General features: G+C 36.6%; 1 protein-coding gene across 17 annotated transcripts in view; it reads left to right on the top strand.

The window, feature by feature from the left end:
* LOC105488951 (NIMA related kinase 10) overlaps positions 1 to 17,744 on the top strand; it is a 271,931-nt gene that overhangs the window by 222,074 nt on the left and 32,113 nt on the right. For 11 of the 17 annotated variants that reach the window (XM_071090789.1, XM_071090797.1, XM_071090790.1 and 8 more), the window contains one exon: positions 16,416 to 16,445. The exons of the other annotated variants lie outside the window; for them this stretch is intronic. In XM_071090789.1, coding sequence (XP_070946890.1) covers positions 16,416 to 16,445 — 30 coding nt within the window. The remainder of the gene's footprint in view (positions 1 to 16,415; positions 16,446 to 17,744) is intronic. 17 annotated transcript variants of the gene reach the window in all.

The following is a 17,744-nucleotide window of genomic DNA, read 5'->3' on the forward strand; positions in this document are numbered from 1 at the left end:
AATTATTTGGATTAAATAATAGATTGCAATTCCCTGCCAATAGACAACTTAGGAATTCATATATTATACCAATGAAAATATTAACAGTAATTAATATGAATAACTGAATGAAAAAACATTTTTAACGTGTTAATTATTTTAGCTCTGTTTTCCCAATTTTAGTCACTAGTGAATTACCATGGTACAAATTTGCCTATATCTGAGAACTATATATACTATTATTTCCCTAATATTTTTCTTTACATCGACTAACTTGATTTAAATTCATTTTTAGAGGAAAGTTGTTATTATTTCTGTAAATGAGAACCAGTATAATATCACTTGCCATAAGTAGATGACCATGGTAAAAGCAAATACAAATCTAAGAAAGACAACATTACATTCCAAGTAGATATTGTTGTCTGCTTATCCGGAGGTCTGTTGTCTTTGCTGTAAAGGAACATTGCCTCCTATTTGAGAAATGGTGAAAACATGCTTGCATGATACTGAAACTTAATCCTTGATATAAACAACAGAAAGAAAACTATAAAAGGAATACCTTTCCTACTGGACTACTTAATACCTTATATACCTACTAATGAAATTAGGCGGTGTAGGTGTCCCATGCCTTGGGAAACTCAGTTCTTTAAAAATAGATTAATTCTGTGGCCTATAAAGTCAAATCAGTTAATCAAATAACTGAATATTACCAAGTATTTGGAACTGGGGAAAAAGGTCTCAGGTCTGTCTTATATAAAAAAAAGAAATAATCATTTCCTTTCAAGGCAAGGGAAATGGTATATACTTGTGAAAATTAAATTATACAAAAATATAACACAAGAAACATGTTCTTTGTCAAGTACCTACTATAATGGTATGGATTCTCTCAGTGTGGGTCAAATGTAAATTTTTGGGTGTGTAGGTCAAACCTAAATTGTCAAGTGCAAATGTAATGTCAACGAAAAATATGGCCTAATTTGACCAATTAACGCTGACATTTTCCCCTGCCTTGCTCAGGTTTTTATTTAGACAGCACATGACACCCAGGCACTGAACCGGTGTATGGATATTCTTATGTGCTGCGTTTTTAATAGAAATTGTCACTTTATATTTCTGGGCCCTTAATTATGTTTTCTTATTGGATGACTATGAATCTATTTTTATGCCTCCATTTTGTTAGTAAAGGCAGATCTAAGTCAAATTGTCGAATTTTTTTTTTTTTGCTCAAATATTCTAGAAAGCAGAGCTAACATTCTAGTTGTCCTTATAGGAACAACTTTTAGTAGTTTACTTTCAAGTTAATCATTAACATCAAGTACTTAAAACTCATCTTCACAATTGCCAAAGTGATTTAAGTACATACCTTCTTTTATTGTGTTGCATAGCATTTTTAATCATACAAAAATTTGCTCACAGATTTTAGCCAAAACTTCTATGATACTAGTCTATACTATATAACTTGGCATATAATTATATACAATGTTGGGATTTGTGAAGTATTAGTTATGTTTTCCAACCATACTGTAAGCATCTTCATTGCAGCTTTTATAGATATAGGCGTATCTCATAGATAACTGCAGTTTCCGTTCCAGCCAACAGCAATAAAGCAAATATCACAATTAAACATGTTACATGACTTTTTTTGGTTCTCCAATGTACATAAAGGTTATGTTTACACTATACCAAGTCTATTAAGTGCACAATAACATTATGTCTAAAATATATATAACTGTAATTAAAAATGCCTTGTTGCTAAAAAGTGCTAAAGATCATCTGAGACTTTAACAAGTCATAATCATTTTGCTGGTGGAGGGTCTTGTCTCCATGTAGATGGCTGCAGATTGATCAGGTTGGTGGTTGCTAAAGATTGGGGTGGTTGTAGCAATTTTGTAAAATAAGATAACAATGAAGTTTGCTCAGTCAATTCAGTCTTTCACAAAAGTTTCTCTGTAGCGTGCGATGCTGTTTGGTAGCATCTTACTCACAGTAGAACTTCTTACAAAAACTGGAGTCAGTCCCCTGAAACCTACTGCTGCTTTATGAACTAAATTTATAGACTATTCTAAATTATTTGTTGCCATTTCAACAATGTTCATGGCATCTTTACCAGGAGTAGATTCCATCACAAGAAACCACTTTCGTTGCTCATCCCTAAGAAGCAACTTCTCATCCATTCAAGTTTTATCATGAGACTACAGCAATTCAGTCACGTCTTCAGTCTCTACTTCTAATTCTAGTTTTCTTGCTGTTTCTACTACATTTGCAATTACTACTTCTACTGAGGTTTTAAACCCCTCAAAGTCATCCATGAGAGTTGGAACCAACTTCTTCCAAACTCCTGTTACTGCTGATATTTTGACCATTAATCATATATATTTTTTATTTTTTTAAATTTTTTTCCATAAGTTATTGGGATACAATTCTTTTAGTGGTGATTTGTGAGATTTTGGTGCACCCATTACCTGAGCAGTATACACTGCACCATTTTTGTAGTCTTCTATTCCTCACCCGCTTCTCACTGTTCCCCCTAAGTCCCTAAAGTCTATTGTATCATTGTCATGCCTTTGCATCCTTAGAGCTTAGCTCCCGCATATCAGTGAGAAGATATGATGTTTGGTTTTCCATTCTTGAGTTACTTCACTTAGAATAATAGTCTCCAATCTTATCCAGGTCACCACAAATGCTGTTAATTCATTCCTTTTTTATGGCTGAGTAGTATTCCATCATATATATATATATGAGATATCTATCTATATATGATATATATCTAATATATATTATACATATCATACATATATGATATATATCTAATATATATGATATATATCATACATATATGATATATATCTAATATATATGATATATATCATACATATATGATATATATAACTGATATATATATATATATATATATATATCAGTTTCTTTATCCACTCATTGGTTGATGGGCATTTGGGTTGGTTCCACGTTTTGCAACTGTGAATTGTGGCTACAAACATGCATGTGCAAGTATCTTTTTTGTATTATGATTTCTTTTCCTCTGGGTAGATACCCAGTAGTGGGATTGCTGGCTTAAAGAACTTTTAGTTCTTTAAGGAATCTCCAGACTGTTTTCCATGGTGACGTACTAGTTTACATTCCCACCAGCAGTGAAGAAGTGTTTCCTGATCACTGCATCCATGCCAATATCTACTGTTTTCTGATTTTTTTATTATGACCCTCTTGCAGGAGGAAGGTGGTATCGCATTGTGGTTTTGATTTGCATTACCCTGCTCATTAGTGATGTTGAATGTTTTTTCATATGTTCATTGGCCATTTGAGTATCTTCTTTTGAGAATTGTCTATTCATGTCTTTGGCCCACTTTTTGATAGGATTGTTTTTTTCTTACTGATTTTTTTGAGTTTGTTGTAGATTCTAGATATTAGTCCTTTGTCACATTTATAGATTGTGAAGATTTTCTCCCAGTCTGTGGATTGTCTATTTACTCTACTGACTGTTCCTTTTGCCATGCAAAAGCTCTATAGTTTAATTAGGTCCCAGTTATTTACCTTTGTTTTTATTGCATTTGCTTTTAGTTTCTTGGTCATTAAATCCTTGCCTAAGCCAACCTCTAGAAGGATTTTTCCAAGGTTATCTTCTTGAATTTTTATAGTTTCAGGTCTTAGGTTTAAGTCCCTAATCCATCTTGAGTTGATTTTTGTATAGGGTGAGAGATGAGGATCCAGTTTCTTTTCCTACTTGTGGCTAGCCAATTATCCCAGCACCATTTGTTGAAAAGGGTGTCCTTTCCCCACTTTATGTTTTTGTTTGCTTTGTTGAAGATCGGTTGGTAAGTATTTGGGTTTATTTCTGGGTTCTCTTTTCTGCTCCATTGGTCTATGTACTTATTTTTATACCAGTACCATGCTGTTTTGGTGACTATGGCCTTATAGTATAGTTTGAAATCAGGTAGCGTGATGCCTCCGGATTTGTTCTTTTTGCTTAGTCTTGGTTTGGCTATGCAGACTCCTTTTTGGTTCCATATGAATTTTAGAATTGTTTTTTCTAATTCTGTGAAGAATGATGGTGGTATTTTGATGGGGATTGCATTGAATTTGTAGACTGTTTTTGGCAGTATGGTCATTTTCACAGTATTGATTCTACTCATCCCTGAGCATCGGATGTGTTTCCATTTGTTTGTGTGAGCTATGATTTCTTTTAGCAGTGTTTTGTGGTTTTCCTTGCAGAGGTCTTTCGACTTCTTGGTTAGTTATATTCCTAAGTATTTTTATTTTATTTATTGTTTTGAGACAGAATTTCACTCTGTTGCCAGACTGGAGTGCAGTGGTCCAATTTTGGCTCACTGCAACCTCCGCCTCCCGAGTTCAAGTGATTCTCTTGCCTCTGTCTCCCGAATAGCTGGGACTACAGGTGTGTGCTACCATGCCCAGCTGATTTTTGTATTTTTAGTAGACACAGGGTTTCACCATGTTGGCCTGGATGGTCTCGATCTTTTGACCTCGTGATCTGCCCGTCTTGGTCTCCCAAACTGCTGGGATTACAGGTGTGAGCCACCACGCCCAGCCAGTATTTATATTTTTTGCAGCTATTGTGAAAGGAATTGAGTTCTTGATTTGATTTTCTACTTGGTTGCTGTTGGTGTATAGAAGAGCTACTGATTTGTGTACATTTATCTTGTATCTGGAAAATTTGCTGAATTCTTTTATCAGTTCTAGGAGCTTTCTGGAGGAGTCTTTAGGATTTTCAAGGTAAATGATCGTATTGTCAGCAAACAGTGACAGTTTGACTTCCTGTTTACTGATTTGGATGCCCTTTATTTCCTTCTCTTGCCTGACTGCTCTGACTAGGACTTCCAGTACTACGTTGAAGAGGAGTGGTGAGAATGGGCATCCTTGTCTTGTTCCAGTTCTCCGAGAGAATGCTTTCAACTTTTCCCCATTCACTATTATGTTGGCTGTGTGTTTGTCATAGATGGCTTTTATTACATTGAGGTATGTCCCTTATATGCCAATTTTGCTGAGAGTTTTAATCATAAAGGGATGCTAGATTTTGTTGAATGCTTTTTTCTGCATGTATTGTGATGATCATTTGATTTTTGTTTTTAATTCTGTTTATGTGGTATATCACATTTATTGACTTGTGTATTTTAAACCATCCCTGTATCCCTGGTATGAAACCCACTTGATTATGGTGGATTGTCTTCTTGATATGTTGTTGGATTTGGTTAGCTAATATTTTGTTAAGGATTTTAGCATCTATGTTCATCAAGGATTTCGGTCTATAGTTTTTTTTTTTGGTTATGATCTGTCCTGGTTTTTGTATTAGGGTGTTGCTGGCTTCATAGAATGAATTAGAGAGGGTTCCCTCTTTCTCTGTCTTATGGAATAGTGTCAAAAGGATTGGTACCAATTCTTTGAATGTCTGGTAGAATTCTGCTGTGAATCCCTCTGGTCCTGGACCTTTTTTTTGTTGATAATTTTTAAATTACCATTTCAATCTCGCTGCTTGTTATTGGTCTGTTCAGGGTATTTAATTCTTCCTGATTTAAGCTAGGAGGGTTGTGTTTTTCTAGGAATTTATCCATCTCTTCTAGATTTTCCAGTTTGTGTGCATAAAGGTGTTCATAGTAACCTTGAATGATCTTTTGTATTTCAGTAGTGTCGGTTGTAATATCTCCTGTTTTGTTTCTTAGTGAGGTCATTTGGATTTTTTCTCTTCTTTTCTTGATTAATCTTGCTAATGGTCTATCAATTTTATTTATATTTTCAAAGAATTAACTTTTTGTTTCATGTATCTTTTGTATATTTTTTGTTTCAATTTCATTTAGTTCTGCTTTGATCTTGGTTATTTCCTTTCTTCTGCTGGATTTGGGTTTGGTTTGTTCTTGTTTTTGTGGTTCCTTGAGGTGTGACCTTACAATGTCGGTTTGTGCTCTTTCAGTCTTTTCGATTAGGCATTTAGGGCTATGAACTTTCCTCTTAGCACTGCTTTTGCTGTATTCCAGAGGTTTTGATAGGTTGTGTCATTATTGTCACTCACTCAGTTCAAAGAAATTTTAAATTTCCATCTTGATTTTGTTTTTGACCCAATGCTCATTCAGGAGCAGGTTCTTGAATTTCCATGTATTTGCATGGTTTTGAAGGTTCCTTTTGCAGTTGATTTCCAGTTTTAGTCCACTGTGGTCTAAGAGAGTGCTTGATATAATTTCAATTTTTAAAAATTTTTTGAGGCTCATTTTATGGCCTATCATATGGAGAAATCATATGGCCTATCATGGAGAAAGTTCCATGCACTGTTGAATAGAATGTATGTTTTGTGGTTGTTGGATGAAACGTTCTGTCTATATCTGTTAAGTCTATTTGTTCCAAGGTATAGTTTAAATCCATTGTTTCTTTGTTGACTTTCTGTCTTGATAACCTAATTGTGTCAGTGGAGTATTGAAGTCCCCTGCTATTATTGTGTTATTGTCTCTCTCATTTCCTAGGTCTATTAGTGTTATAAATTTGGGAGCTCCAGTTTTTAGGTGCATATATGTTTAGGATTGTGATATTTTCCTGTTGGACAAGGTCTTTTACCATCATATAATGCCCATCTTTGTTTCTTTTAACTGCTGTTGTTTTAAAGTTCATTTTGTCTGATATAAGAATAGCTACCTTGCTCGCTTTTGGTGTCCACTTGCATGAAATGCCTTTTTCCACCCCTTTAAGTTTTTGTAAGTCCTTATGTGTTAGGTGAATCTCCTGAAGACAGCAGATAATTGGTTTGTAAGTTCTTATCCATTCTGTGGTTCTGTATGTTTTAAGCAGAGCATTTAGGCCATTTACATTCAATGTTAGCATTGAAATGTGAGGTACCATTGCATTCATTGTGCTATTTGTTGCCTGTGCACTTTTGTTCTCTTGTTTTATGTTTTTGCTTTTTAACTTATATTTTTGCTTTATAGGTCCTGTGTGATTTATGCTTTAAGTAGATGCTGTTTTGATGTGTTTCCAGGATTTGTTTCAAGATTTACAGTTCCTTTTAGCAGTTCTTGTAGTGGTGGCTTGGTAGTGGTGAATTATCTTAGCATTTGTTTGTCTGAAAAAGATTGTCTCTTTCCTTCATATATGATGCTTCCTTTTGTTGGATACAAAATTCTTGACTGATAATTGTTTTGTTTGAGGAGGCTGAAGATAGGGCTCCAATCCCTTCTAGCTTGTAGGGTTTCTGCTGAGAAATCTGCTATTAATCTAATAGGTTTTCCTTTATAGGCTACCTGGCGCTTCTGTCTCACAGCCCTTAAGATTCTTTCCTTTGTCTTAGCTTTGGATAATAGATGATAATGTGCCTAGGTGACGATCTTTTTGCAATGAATTTCCCAGGTGTTCTTTGTGCTTCTTGTTTTCTCATGTCTAGGTCTCTAGCAAGGCCGGGGAAGTGTTCCTCAATTATTCCCCCAAATATGTTTTCCAAGCTTTTATAATTCTCTTCTTCCTCAGGAACACCAATTATTCTTAGGTTTGGTTGTTTAACATAATCCCAGACTTCTTGGAGGCTTTGCTCATATTTTCTTATTCCTTTTTCCTTGTCTTTGTTGGATTGGGTTAATTTGAAGACGTTGTCTTTGAGCTCTACTTGTTCAATTCTATTGCTGAAACTTTCCAGAACATTTTGCATTTCTTTAAGTGTGTCCAATGTTACCTGAATTTTTGATTGTTTTTACTTTAAACTATCTATTTCCCTGAATATTTCTCCCTTCACTTCTTGTATTGTGTTTTGGATTTTCTTGCAGTGGACTTTGCCTTTCTGTGGTTTCTACCTGACTAGCTTAGTAACTAACCTCCTGAATTCTTTTTCAGGTAAATCATGTATTTCTTCTTGGTTTGGCTCCATTGCTGGTGAACAAGTGTGATTTTTTGGGGGTGTTGCAGAGCCTTGTTTTGTCATATTACCAGGGTTGGTTTTCTGGTTCCTTCTTATTTGGGTAGGCTCTATCAGAGGGAATGTCTAAGGCTGAAGGCTGTTGTTCAGATTCTTTTGTCCCAATGGGTGTTCCCTTGATGTAGTACTCTTACCCTTTTCCTATGGATATGGTTTCCTGTGAACTGAACCTCAGTGATTGTTGTGTCTCTTCTGGATCTAGCCACCCAGCAAGTCTACCCAGCTCCAGGATGGTACTGAGGGTTTGCTGCACAGAGTTCTGTGATGTGAACCGTCTATGGGTCTCTCAGCCGTGGATGCCAGTGCCTGTTCTGGTGGAGGTGGCGGGGCGGGGGTTGCAATGGACTCCATGAGGGTTCTTAGCTTTGGTGGTTTAATGTTCTATTTTTGTGCTGGTTGGCCTCCTCCCAGGAGGTGGTGTTTTCCAAAGAGCATCAGCTATGGTAGTATGGAGAGGGACTGGCAGTGGGCAGGGCCCTAGAACTCCCAAGATTATACGTCCTTTGTCTTCCACTACCAGAGTGGGTAGGAAAGGGCCATCCGTTGGGGGCAGAGCTATACCTGAGCTCAGACTCTCCTTGGGCAGATCTTGCTGCTGCTGAGCATTTGGGATGTCTCCCACGTCCTGCAGGAGCAGTCTGCTTCCTTCAGAGGGTCTGTGAGTCCTCTCAGGATTCCTAGTTTGTTCTTGGAGTTGATCTGGAGCTAAAATGCATAAATGTTTTTAATGGCATCTAGAATAGTGAATCCTTTCTGGGAGGCTTTCAATAGACTTTGCATAGATTCATCAGAGGAATCACTATCTATGGCAGCTATAGCCTTATGAAATGAATTTCTGAAATAATAGGACTTGAAAGTCAAAATGACTCTTTGATCATTGGGCTGAAGAATGGATGTTGTGTTAGCATACATGAAAACAACATTAATAGCCAGGTGTGGTGGGTCACGCCTGTAATCTCAGCACTTTGGGAGGCCAAGGTTGGCGGATCATAAGGTCAGGAGATTGATACCATACTTGCTAACATGGTGAAACCCCATCCTTACTAAAAATACAAAAAATTAGCTGGGCGAGGTGATGGGTGCCTGTAGTCCCAGCTACTCGGGAGGCTGAGGCAGGAGAATGGTGTGAACCTGGGAAGTGGAGCTTGCAGTGAGCCCAGATCATGCCACTGCACTCCAGCCTGGGTGACAGAGTGAGACTCCGTCTTAAAAAAGAAAAAGAAAAAGAAAACAACATTAATATCCTGTACCTCCTCATCACAGCTGTTAGATGACCAAGTATTTTGTCAATGAATATCAATATTTGATGGGAATCTTTATTTCAGAGCAGTAGATCTCAAGAGTTGGCTTAAAATATTCAATAAACAGACTGCTGTCATCCAGGCTTTGTTGTTTTATTTATAGAGCATAGGCAGAATAGATTTAGTCAAATTCTTAAGGGCCCTAGCCTAGTATTTTTGGAATGGTCAATGAGCATTGGCTTGAACCTAAGATTACCTGTTGCATTAGCTCCTAACAAGAGAGTAAGCCTGTACTTTGAAGCCAGGCTTTGACTTCTCCTCCCTAGCTATGAAAATCCTAGGTGGTATCTTCTTGCAACAAAAGGCTGTTTCGTCTACCTTGAAAATCTATTGTTTAGTGTAGCCATCTTCATCAGTTATCTTAGCTGGATCATAATAAGATCTTATCCTGTTACAGCTTCTATATCAGTATTTGCTGCTTCACCTTATACTTTTATGTTATGGAAATGACTTCTCTCCTTAAACTGCATGAACCAACATCTGCTACTTCCAACTTTCCTTCTGTAGCTCTCTCACCTCTCTCAGACTTCACAGAGTTGAAGAGAGTTGGGGCCTTCCTCTGGATTTGGTTTTGGCTTAAGGGAATGTTGTGGCAGGTTTGATCTTTTAGCTTCTAAATCTTTCTCCATATAAGCAATAAGGCTGTCATTGTTATTATTCATGTGTTCACTATAGTAGCACTTCTAATTTTCTACAAAAACTTTTTCTCTGCATTCACAGCTTGGCTAACTATTTGATGCAAGAGGCCTAGCTTTCTGGTTTCTTGGCTTTTGACATGCCTTCCTCACTAAATTTTATCATTTCTGCCTTTTGATTGAAAGTAAGAGACATGTGACTCTTTTTTCCACTTGAACAATTAGAGGCCATTGTAGGATTATTAACTAGCGTAATCTCAGTATTATTGTGTCTCAGGGAATAGGAAGGCCTACAAAGAAGGGAGAGATGGGGGAATGGCTGGTTGCTGCGACAGTCGGAGTACACACAATGTCCATCCATTCAGTTTACTATCTTATATGAGTGCAGTTTGTGGTGCCCCAAAACAATTACAATGGTAACATCCATGATCAGTCATCACAGATCATCACAACAGATCTAATAATGAAAATGTTTGAAATATTGCAAGAATTACCAAAATGTGACACAGAGGCATGAAGTAAATGCATGCTACTGGAAAAATGGGGCCAGTAGCCCTGCTCAATGCAGAATTGACACAACACTTCAATTTCTTTTAAAAAAAAAAAAAAGCAACATCTTTGAAATGCAATAAAATAAGGTGCAATGAAATGAGGTATGCCTATAAATATCTTGAGTATTTCCTCTGAGATCAGGCCCTTAGAAACTATTTATTGAGTAACTGATTTAGGCCATCACTGTATAAACTCTTGTTTGTCTTTGCTATTGTATTGAGAGCAACTGCATAAGTAATCTGAAGCAGTGAGGGAATCACTGATTGTTTTATATATTAGACTTTTAAAATATTTTATTTTTATTTAAACTTATTTTATTATATTAAAATATATACATATATGTTTTTTAGATTTCAGATTGAGATAAGAAATTTCCTTTACCAATGATTATTTGCTTTCTCATTCTTCATACCAAGGGAGGTGCCAAACGACTCTGTATAAGGTCCCAGGAGGATGCTTCTTGGAGATGTAGATTTTTTTCATGGTCATTGTAGCGTAATGTGTTTTCAAAGGGATACTCATCTTACAAAAGTTACTGGTGGTTCCAATTCAAGCCTAAATCCAAATTGCATATCAGCTGTTAAACAGCAGTTCACACTTGTGCCGTTTGAGTTTCTGCCTGGGGGAAAGGCTAAAGGAAGTAAGGGTTGAACGGTATCCCACTCTCTGGTAGGTGTAAAGGGAGATAGGTCAGCATGACTTGGGTGATAATTGTAGCATGGTGTACAAAATAATTATAGAGAAAAACATCACCCTCAAATTCCAAATTAGTAATTAGTTATTAGTAATTTATAGTGGATTTTAAAAATATGTTAAAAGTATTTACAAATATGCTTTGAATTAGTTTGTTGCATTGACCAATTTGAGGATTGAGGATGGTGACAGAAGAGCCAATCATAAGAAGATGAAACCTGGATATCAAAGACCTTAGGTTAATGTGGAGTCTTTTACACATGAGCCATACCATTTTGGACATACATATGGACATCTAACCAAATTATTTCTGTGTGGAAATGTAAGCACCAGTAGCTAAGATTCTATCCATGTGTTGGCTCCTGTCTGGGGAGTATTTTTTTTTTAAGGATCTCAGAGTACATTTAAACCATAAGGGAATATTAATCATTGAACCAGTCATTAAGCTTCTGTTAATTCCCTTTCTTCAAGAAAAATGATGATATAACTAAGGCTGTGTCCAAACCATTCTATAATGGTTGCTACAGCACTACCCTCTCCTGAAAGCAAAAGGCCTCTTTCTTCTCTCTGGGCTACCTGCCTGCCCTCCACTATAGCTGGAACCTTGTTCATTCTTAATTGACTCTGCTCAGTATGGATTCAGTCATTTATCTGGGATGTTTCATATAGTGTGTCAATTAAAAATTTTTCTATTTATATAACTACTTATTATTTTTTATATTGGGGTGCAAAAGCACAATTCTTAAAGTTATTCTTTAGCAAGTGTCTGAGTTTTTTCAATCCATTAATGATAGAACCAGGTGGAAGACAAAAAACCTGATTCAAGAGCATTTGAAGAACAGAGATTTATGTAGTTAGGCAAGTAAAAAAAGCTGAAATAAGATTGCTAAATTAAGCATAAGACTGGTAGAACTTCTATAGGGTAATAAAATGATATCATTTTTGTGATCAAGTTCTTGACTGGGTGTAAAATCATACCAGTATATTAATTTCAGCAGGTTAACCTCTAACACTACAGGCCTGTAAACTGTCTGCTCCTTTATTGGTGTAGATTGTTAGTTAAATATACTGTGACATTACCCATTATAGAAATATAAGACACATTACATGAAAGAGGCTCAGCCGGAATTCAAGAGTTAAGGACTTCAAAGCAGCCTTGCGTCTGGCCTTTAAACAGCTTGTTCCTGAAGTTTCAAATGAAAGGAAGTTTGTTGTCTGATCACCCAGAGGTGAAAGGAGCTGATGCTTTGACTCAGCTTCCTGCCATTCCGTGAGAACTCCACTGGAGGCTGGGGTAGCAGGGGCATCTAGGCCTAGACTGCCAAGCTCCTTCCAAACAATTTTTGTCTGATTATAGAATGGTCTGCTGGTCTGTGTTGAGAAGTATCCATCATCCATGCACCATCTCCTCTGTCACTTCCCTCTCTCTTCTGATGGAACATCATATTTCCAGTGTCTCAGTCCCAAGTTTCAGCAGTCCTTGGCTCATGCTCCCCACGTGGAAACAGCTACAGGGCACTGTAGATTGATTTACCCCACAACATGTATGACCTCAGCACCCTTGGTGCTAGTCCCATTTTTACCATGCTCCCATTTCAGATGAAGAAACTAAGGCTCAAAGATGTTGTGACTTTCCGAAAACCATATTGCTAGTACCTAGCAGAGAGACAATGCAAGCCAGGCCTCTGACTTCAACCGTTTGAGCCTCTTCCAGTGAGATCACCTCTCCTGAAATAAAATCAGCCTTATTTCTCCTCACCATCGTGTGTGGTCCCTGGCTACCTCTTCAGCTGTTTACACACTGTACTTTTTTTTATTGTGCTGCACACCAGCTAAACGGAACAGCTTGCTGTTCTTCAGTTGCAGCTGTCACTTAGCTGACTTCGCCCTTGGCTGGAATTATTCCTTCTCCTAAGAACCCACACTCACACACAACTTCCCTCACACCCAATACATTTCCTGTGCTATTGAAGGCCTTCTAATTCTTCCTGGTCTTCTCAAATATAACATTTGAATCTGCTCTTTATCCCACATCCATGGCTGTCTGGGTGAACCTTCCATGAAATCCTTATGAGTTCAAGATTCTTCATCTAACCAGGGACACAGGGATTGATTGCTGAACATTTATAGATTTGAACTACAATTATGTTACTTTATTTCATTGTTATGATAGTTAAGAGGTGAGAGTAAATTTGTATTGTAGTTTGACAAGACTGTTGGTCCAATGTAGAGAAGCTCATGTATGTTTTGGCCCCCCATTCATGAAAACTATATTTTTTTGCTTCTTCACGGATTTCCTTTCTTAACCTTTTTTTCCTCCTGTTGTCCAAAAGTTCCTGATTCTTAGCTGAGGGAATTCAGAAAAATAATATATTGATACCATGTTTTGGTCAACTGGGAGAATACAGTATAACCCGCTTTTCTGGGTTTCATTTGTAGTTATTAACAGCTTCAAAGTGTATATTGTGAATTATAGTTTCAACAGAATGGACATATAGTATAAATCAAGTGTCAAAGCACCAGAGATGGGCAACTAACTTGGCTATTTTATTATGCAATGAGATACTAAAGCAGAATATAGTGCACAGCAATAGCTGTAAAGACCTAATGCTTCCAGCTTATTATATCTACGTGCTTTCCAAAAATAGTTAATTAAATGTTAAGAGAGATAGGTAGAACATCATGTTAAAAGTAGCAATCCTTTTAATAAGAGAAATAATATTTCAGGATGGGAAGGAGATATTGTTTTGTATTTGCAGTAACCAGAGGCGCCTTCTGGCTGTGTCCTTGCATGGTAGAACGGGGTAACCACCTCCCTCTGGCCTCTTTTACAATGGTGCTGATTCCATTCATGAGGCCTCCGCCCTTATGACCTAATCACCTCCCAAGCTCACTTCCTCCAAATGCCATTGCCTTGGGGATTAGGATTTCAACCTGTGAATTTTGGTGGTTCAGAAGCATTTAGACCATCGCACTCAGTCTCCTCATCTGTAAAATGGGGATAGAATCTACACCAACAAAGGAGCAGACAGTTTACACGCACTGGGAGGTGTTTTACTCATTTAGTCTCCTCCGTGGATTTAAAGGAGACAAAATACGTAAAACACCTCCCAGTATCTCACCCAAGTCCCTGCTAAAAAAGAAGGACTGCTCTTCTTGCAAGTCCTCTGACCTAACTCTGCAAAGGAGAAACAAATAGCTCTTTAGTGTCATGCTTGCCACAGAGTAAGCCAGCAAATATAATTATGTAATGACTTTTTGACGCTTTTAAGTAAATTGCCTCTTATAAGAAATTTTGTAGTTTCCTTCTAAGTTCTAAAACACTAGTCAAATTTACTATTTTAATAAAAACTGTAAAAGAATGCAAAGTATCCCAATATTTTAAACTTTGATTTTACTTAAATTTTAAGGAGACCAAATATTGTGTATATATTTTTGCAGTAGGAAATACCACATAGATATTAATCATGGATGATGGGCATATTATGTATGACTGACATTGCACATGAACTGTGATCAGCCTCATAGATGTCTTTTTAATAAAAAATTGTTTTAATACAAATATTCTCAGTACAAAATTGGTAATATAAATATATACTGCTTTTTTTTTTCTTTTTTTTTTTTTTTGGTGAACAGTTAGGAAGTGTAGTATTTTCAGTGGGCTAATCTAAAAGATTTACTGAGAGAGAATGTTTTTAAAGCTAGATAAAATGATATGGCTAATACTTGCCAAATGCTTGGTAGTTAATAACCTTTAAATGAAGAATAAAAATACACTTTGGGAGGCCGAGGTGGGTGGATCACTTGAGGCCAGGAGTTCGAGATGAACCTATCCAATGTGGTAAAACCCTAGTTCGAGACGAGCTTGTCCAATGTGGTAAAACCCTGTCTCTACTAAGAATATAAAAGCTGAGTATGGTGGTGCATGCCTGTGGTCTTAGCTACTTGGGAGGCTGAGGCAGAAGGACTGCTTGAGCCCAGGAGGCAGAGGCTGCAGTGAACTGTGATCATGCCACTGCACTCCAGCCTGAGTGACAGAGTGAGACCCTGTCTCAATTTTTAAAAAATTCAATGAAAGGATGAGTATTCAGAATATCTAAAGAGCATTTACAAATCAGTAAGAACAAAGAACTATGGATACAAGCAAGAAATTTACCAAAGAAGTACAGCAACCACACTAGCATTTAGATAAATACAAAAAACAATCAGATTGGCACAGCGGAAAAGTTTGATAATATATAATGTTGACTGAGGTGTAGAAAAATGGATTCTTTTCTGATCAGAGTGTAAATTGACTCAGCCACCTAAAAATGTATTTGCTACAATGTATTCTCGGGTCCAGCTATTTCACTTCACTGTGTCTACCCTAAAAGAACTCTTGTACTTATGCACAGTGAGGCAGCCGGTGTATATTCACTGCAGCAGCACTTATTATCATGAGAAAGTGAAAGCAAACTAAGTGTCCACTAAGACAGAAGTGGCTATGTAAACTACAGTGCATCCAGGACACATAGTGGTCTTCAGTGGTACAGAGAATGGGCTAGAACAGCACATGTTGATAATAAACAATCTCCATGATAGACTGTGAAAAAAGTGAAAAAAACAAGTTGTACAACAGTTTATGTGATGTGATGTGTCACCATTTGTTTACAAAGGAAGGGAAGGAAGGAGGGAGGAAAGAAGGGAGGAAGAGTGCAAGGGAGAAAGAGAGGAAAGGAGGAAGGGAGAACGGACAGACTACTGTAGATTTTCCATAATAGTAGCTTTCAAATGCTTGGAAATGACTATCAATAGAAAACACGTTTTACATCTTGACTGAGTGGACCCTTCCAATGTACTCTGAAATTTTAAAATCTAGTTCCAATTCATTTGATATCATTTTTCAAAATGCTGATCGTGACTCATTAACATTGGCTTCAGGACTCAAGTATGGTTTGAAAAGTACCATTTTGAAGTATACATTTATGTATGTAAATGGATAGAAAAGTGAGTGGAAGTCAACACACCACTCTGATATCACAAGTTATTTCTGGGGAGGTGGCTGTGATGGATGGTGGCTCCTAGGAGCCTTGAATCTCATTTCTCATTTGTAATACTAACATTTTTGTTTGCTTGCTTGCTTGTTTTTATAGGAGCATGTGTAATTAAATATTTTTAACTTTATTTTTTAATAACTAAGTAATCAAAAGTATTTCCAAAAGTCAAGGATGTTTTGGGATTGTGAGGGTAGTGGTCAAAAGGTCTCAAGAAAAATAATTTTTAAGTTAAAAAAATTGGATAGTTGATTAATTCAGAAGGCAGACATTCTAGCTAACTCTTTGTTTTTGTATTTAGGGCCACAGATGGGCACATTCTTGTGGCAAGGTAGAGTCAAACCTATGTGATATCCCATTCAAAATGTCGTCACAGACCTAAGAACTCTCTGCCATGCTGTGAGATTTTAGCTCATTACCTATGAATGTTACATCTAGAAATCAAAAACATAAAGTAGTTTGTATAAAAATGATTTTAAAAAACCAAGCTCTCCATTTTCAGAAAATGCAAAGTTAATTTTTCTGTAGCAACATCAACTTGGTCATGTTACACAGTGTCTAGTATTTGGTTTGGGTCTAGACAAACAGTTATATTTTAAGAATTATTTCTCCAAGAATCACCACTGTAGAAAATATGGCATGTGTACACTTGACCATCTCCACAAGATGGAGCAGACAATCCAGCTCTCTGTTTTCTATTTTAGAGCTACATTAACTCTTTCTATTTGCCTCTTTATATTTTTATCCCAAGGGTATTTATTAAACCTCATATTAATAATCAAATAATTGATATTAAAAGGAGTAAACATTGTGTCCATGGGATATAGACTCTTTAAATTTCAAACATTTAAACAAGGTATTAATTGGAGATGAGCTAGAACTAGATTATTTCTTGTGCTAAATTATAAACTAACTCAGTAAAGATATCTGTAAAGAAAGCAGTATTTCTTTGAATGTTTATATTTTATTCTTTTTTGCATTTTATGTCTTTATACATTTTCATATGCTTATAATAAAACAAGTTGACTCTTTTAAATGACTACATTGAACGTTCTCTTTAAATGTCTTGAAAACAAAATATTTATGGTAAAATATGCAAGCTTTCTTAGAAAGTGCTTATAAAAGAAGCATTTTTAAAAATGCTTAGCTGTTGTTAAAGCAATGACTATCTTCATGTTTAACTTCATAGTGGCTCAATGTGTGAAGGGAAGAAAAGAGGGTCTTTGGAACTTTCAACTTTTTTTTTTTTTAAAGGAAATTGGCAAGAAAAGTTTTATTGCAGAAAGCACATTCTCGGTTAAGGGGAGGAAGGGAAAGAAAAAGAGAAGGAAGAGAAGGGAAGGAAGACAATGCACATCACGTATCTGAAGTCTCTTTTTGTTTTATCCAGTGTGGTTCTGTGAGTGAAAAGAGGCAGAGGTGGCCTTGTAGGTAATCTAGAGACAAAAGCCATTCCTTTAAATAGTTGTATAGTCCTCAGGTTAAAAACAGACTGTTTGTGGCTATGACAGAGGACGCTGGAAAAGCAGCTCACATACAATTTGACGCCAAATTAGTCTGAAAACTGTGAAGGTGGTGTGGCTGTATGATGAGAATTCAGGATAGATTATAAATGTGCCCCACTTAGACT

The sequence above is a fragment of the Macaca nemestrina genome, chromosome 2, assembly GCF_043159975.1.
Source record: "Macaca nemestrina isolate mMacNem1 chromosome 2, mMacNem.hap1, whole genome shotgun sequence".
NCBI lineage: Eukaryota > Metazoa > Chordata > Mammalia > Primates > Cercopithecidae > Macaca > Macaca nemestrina.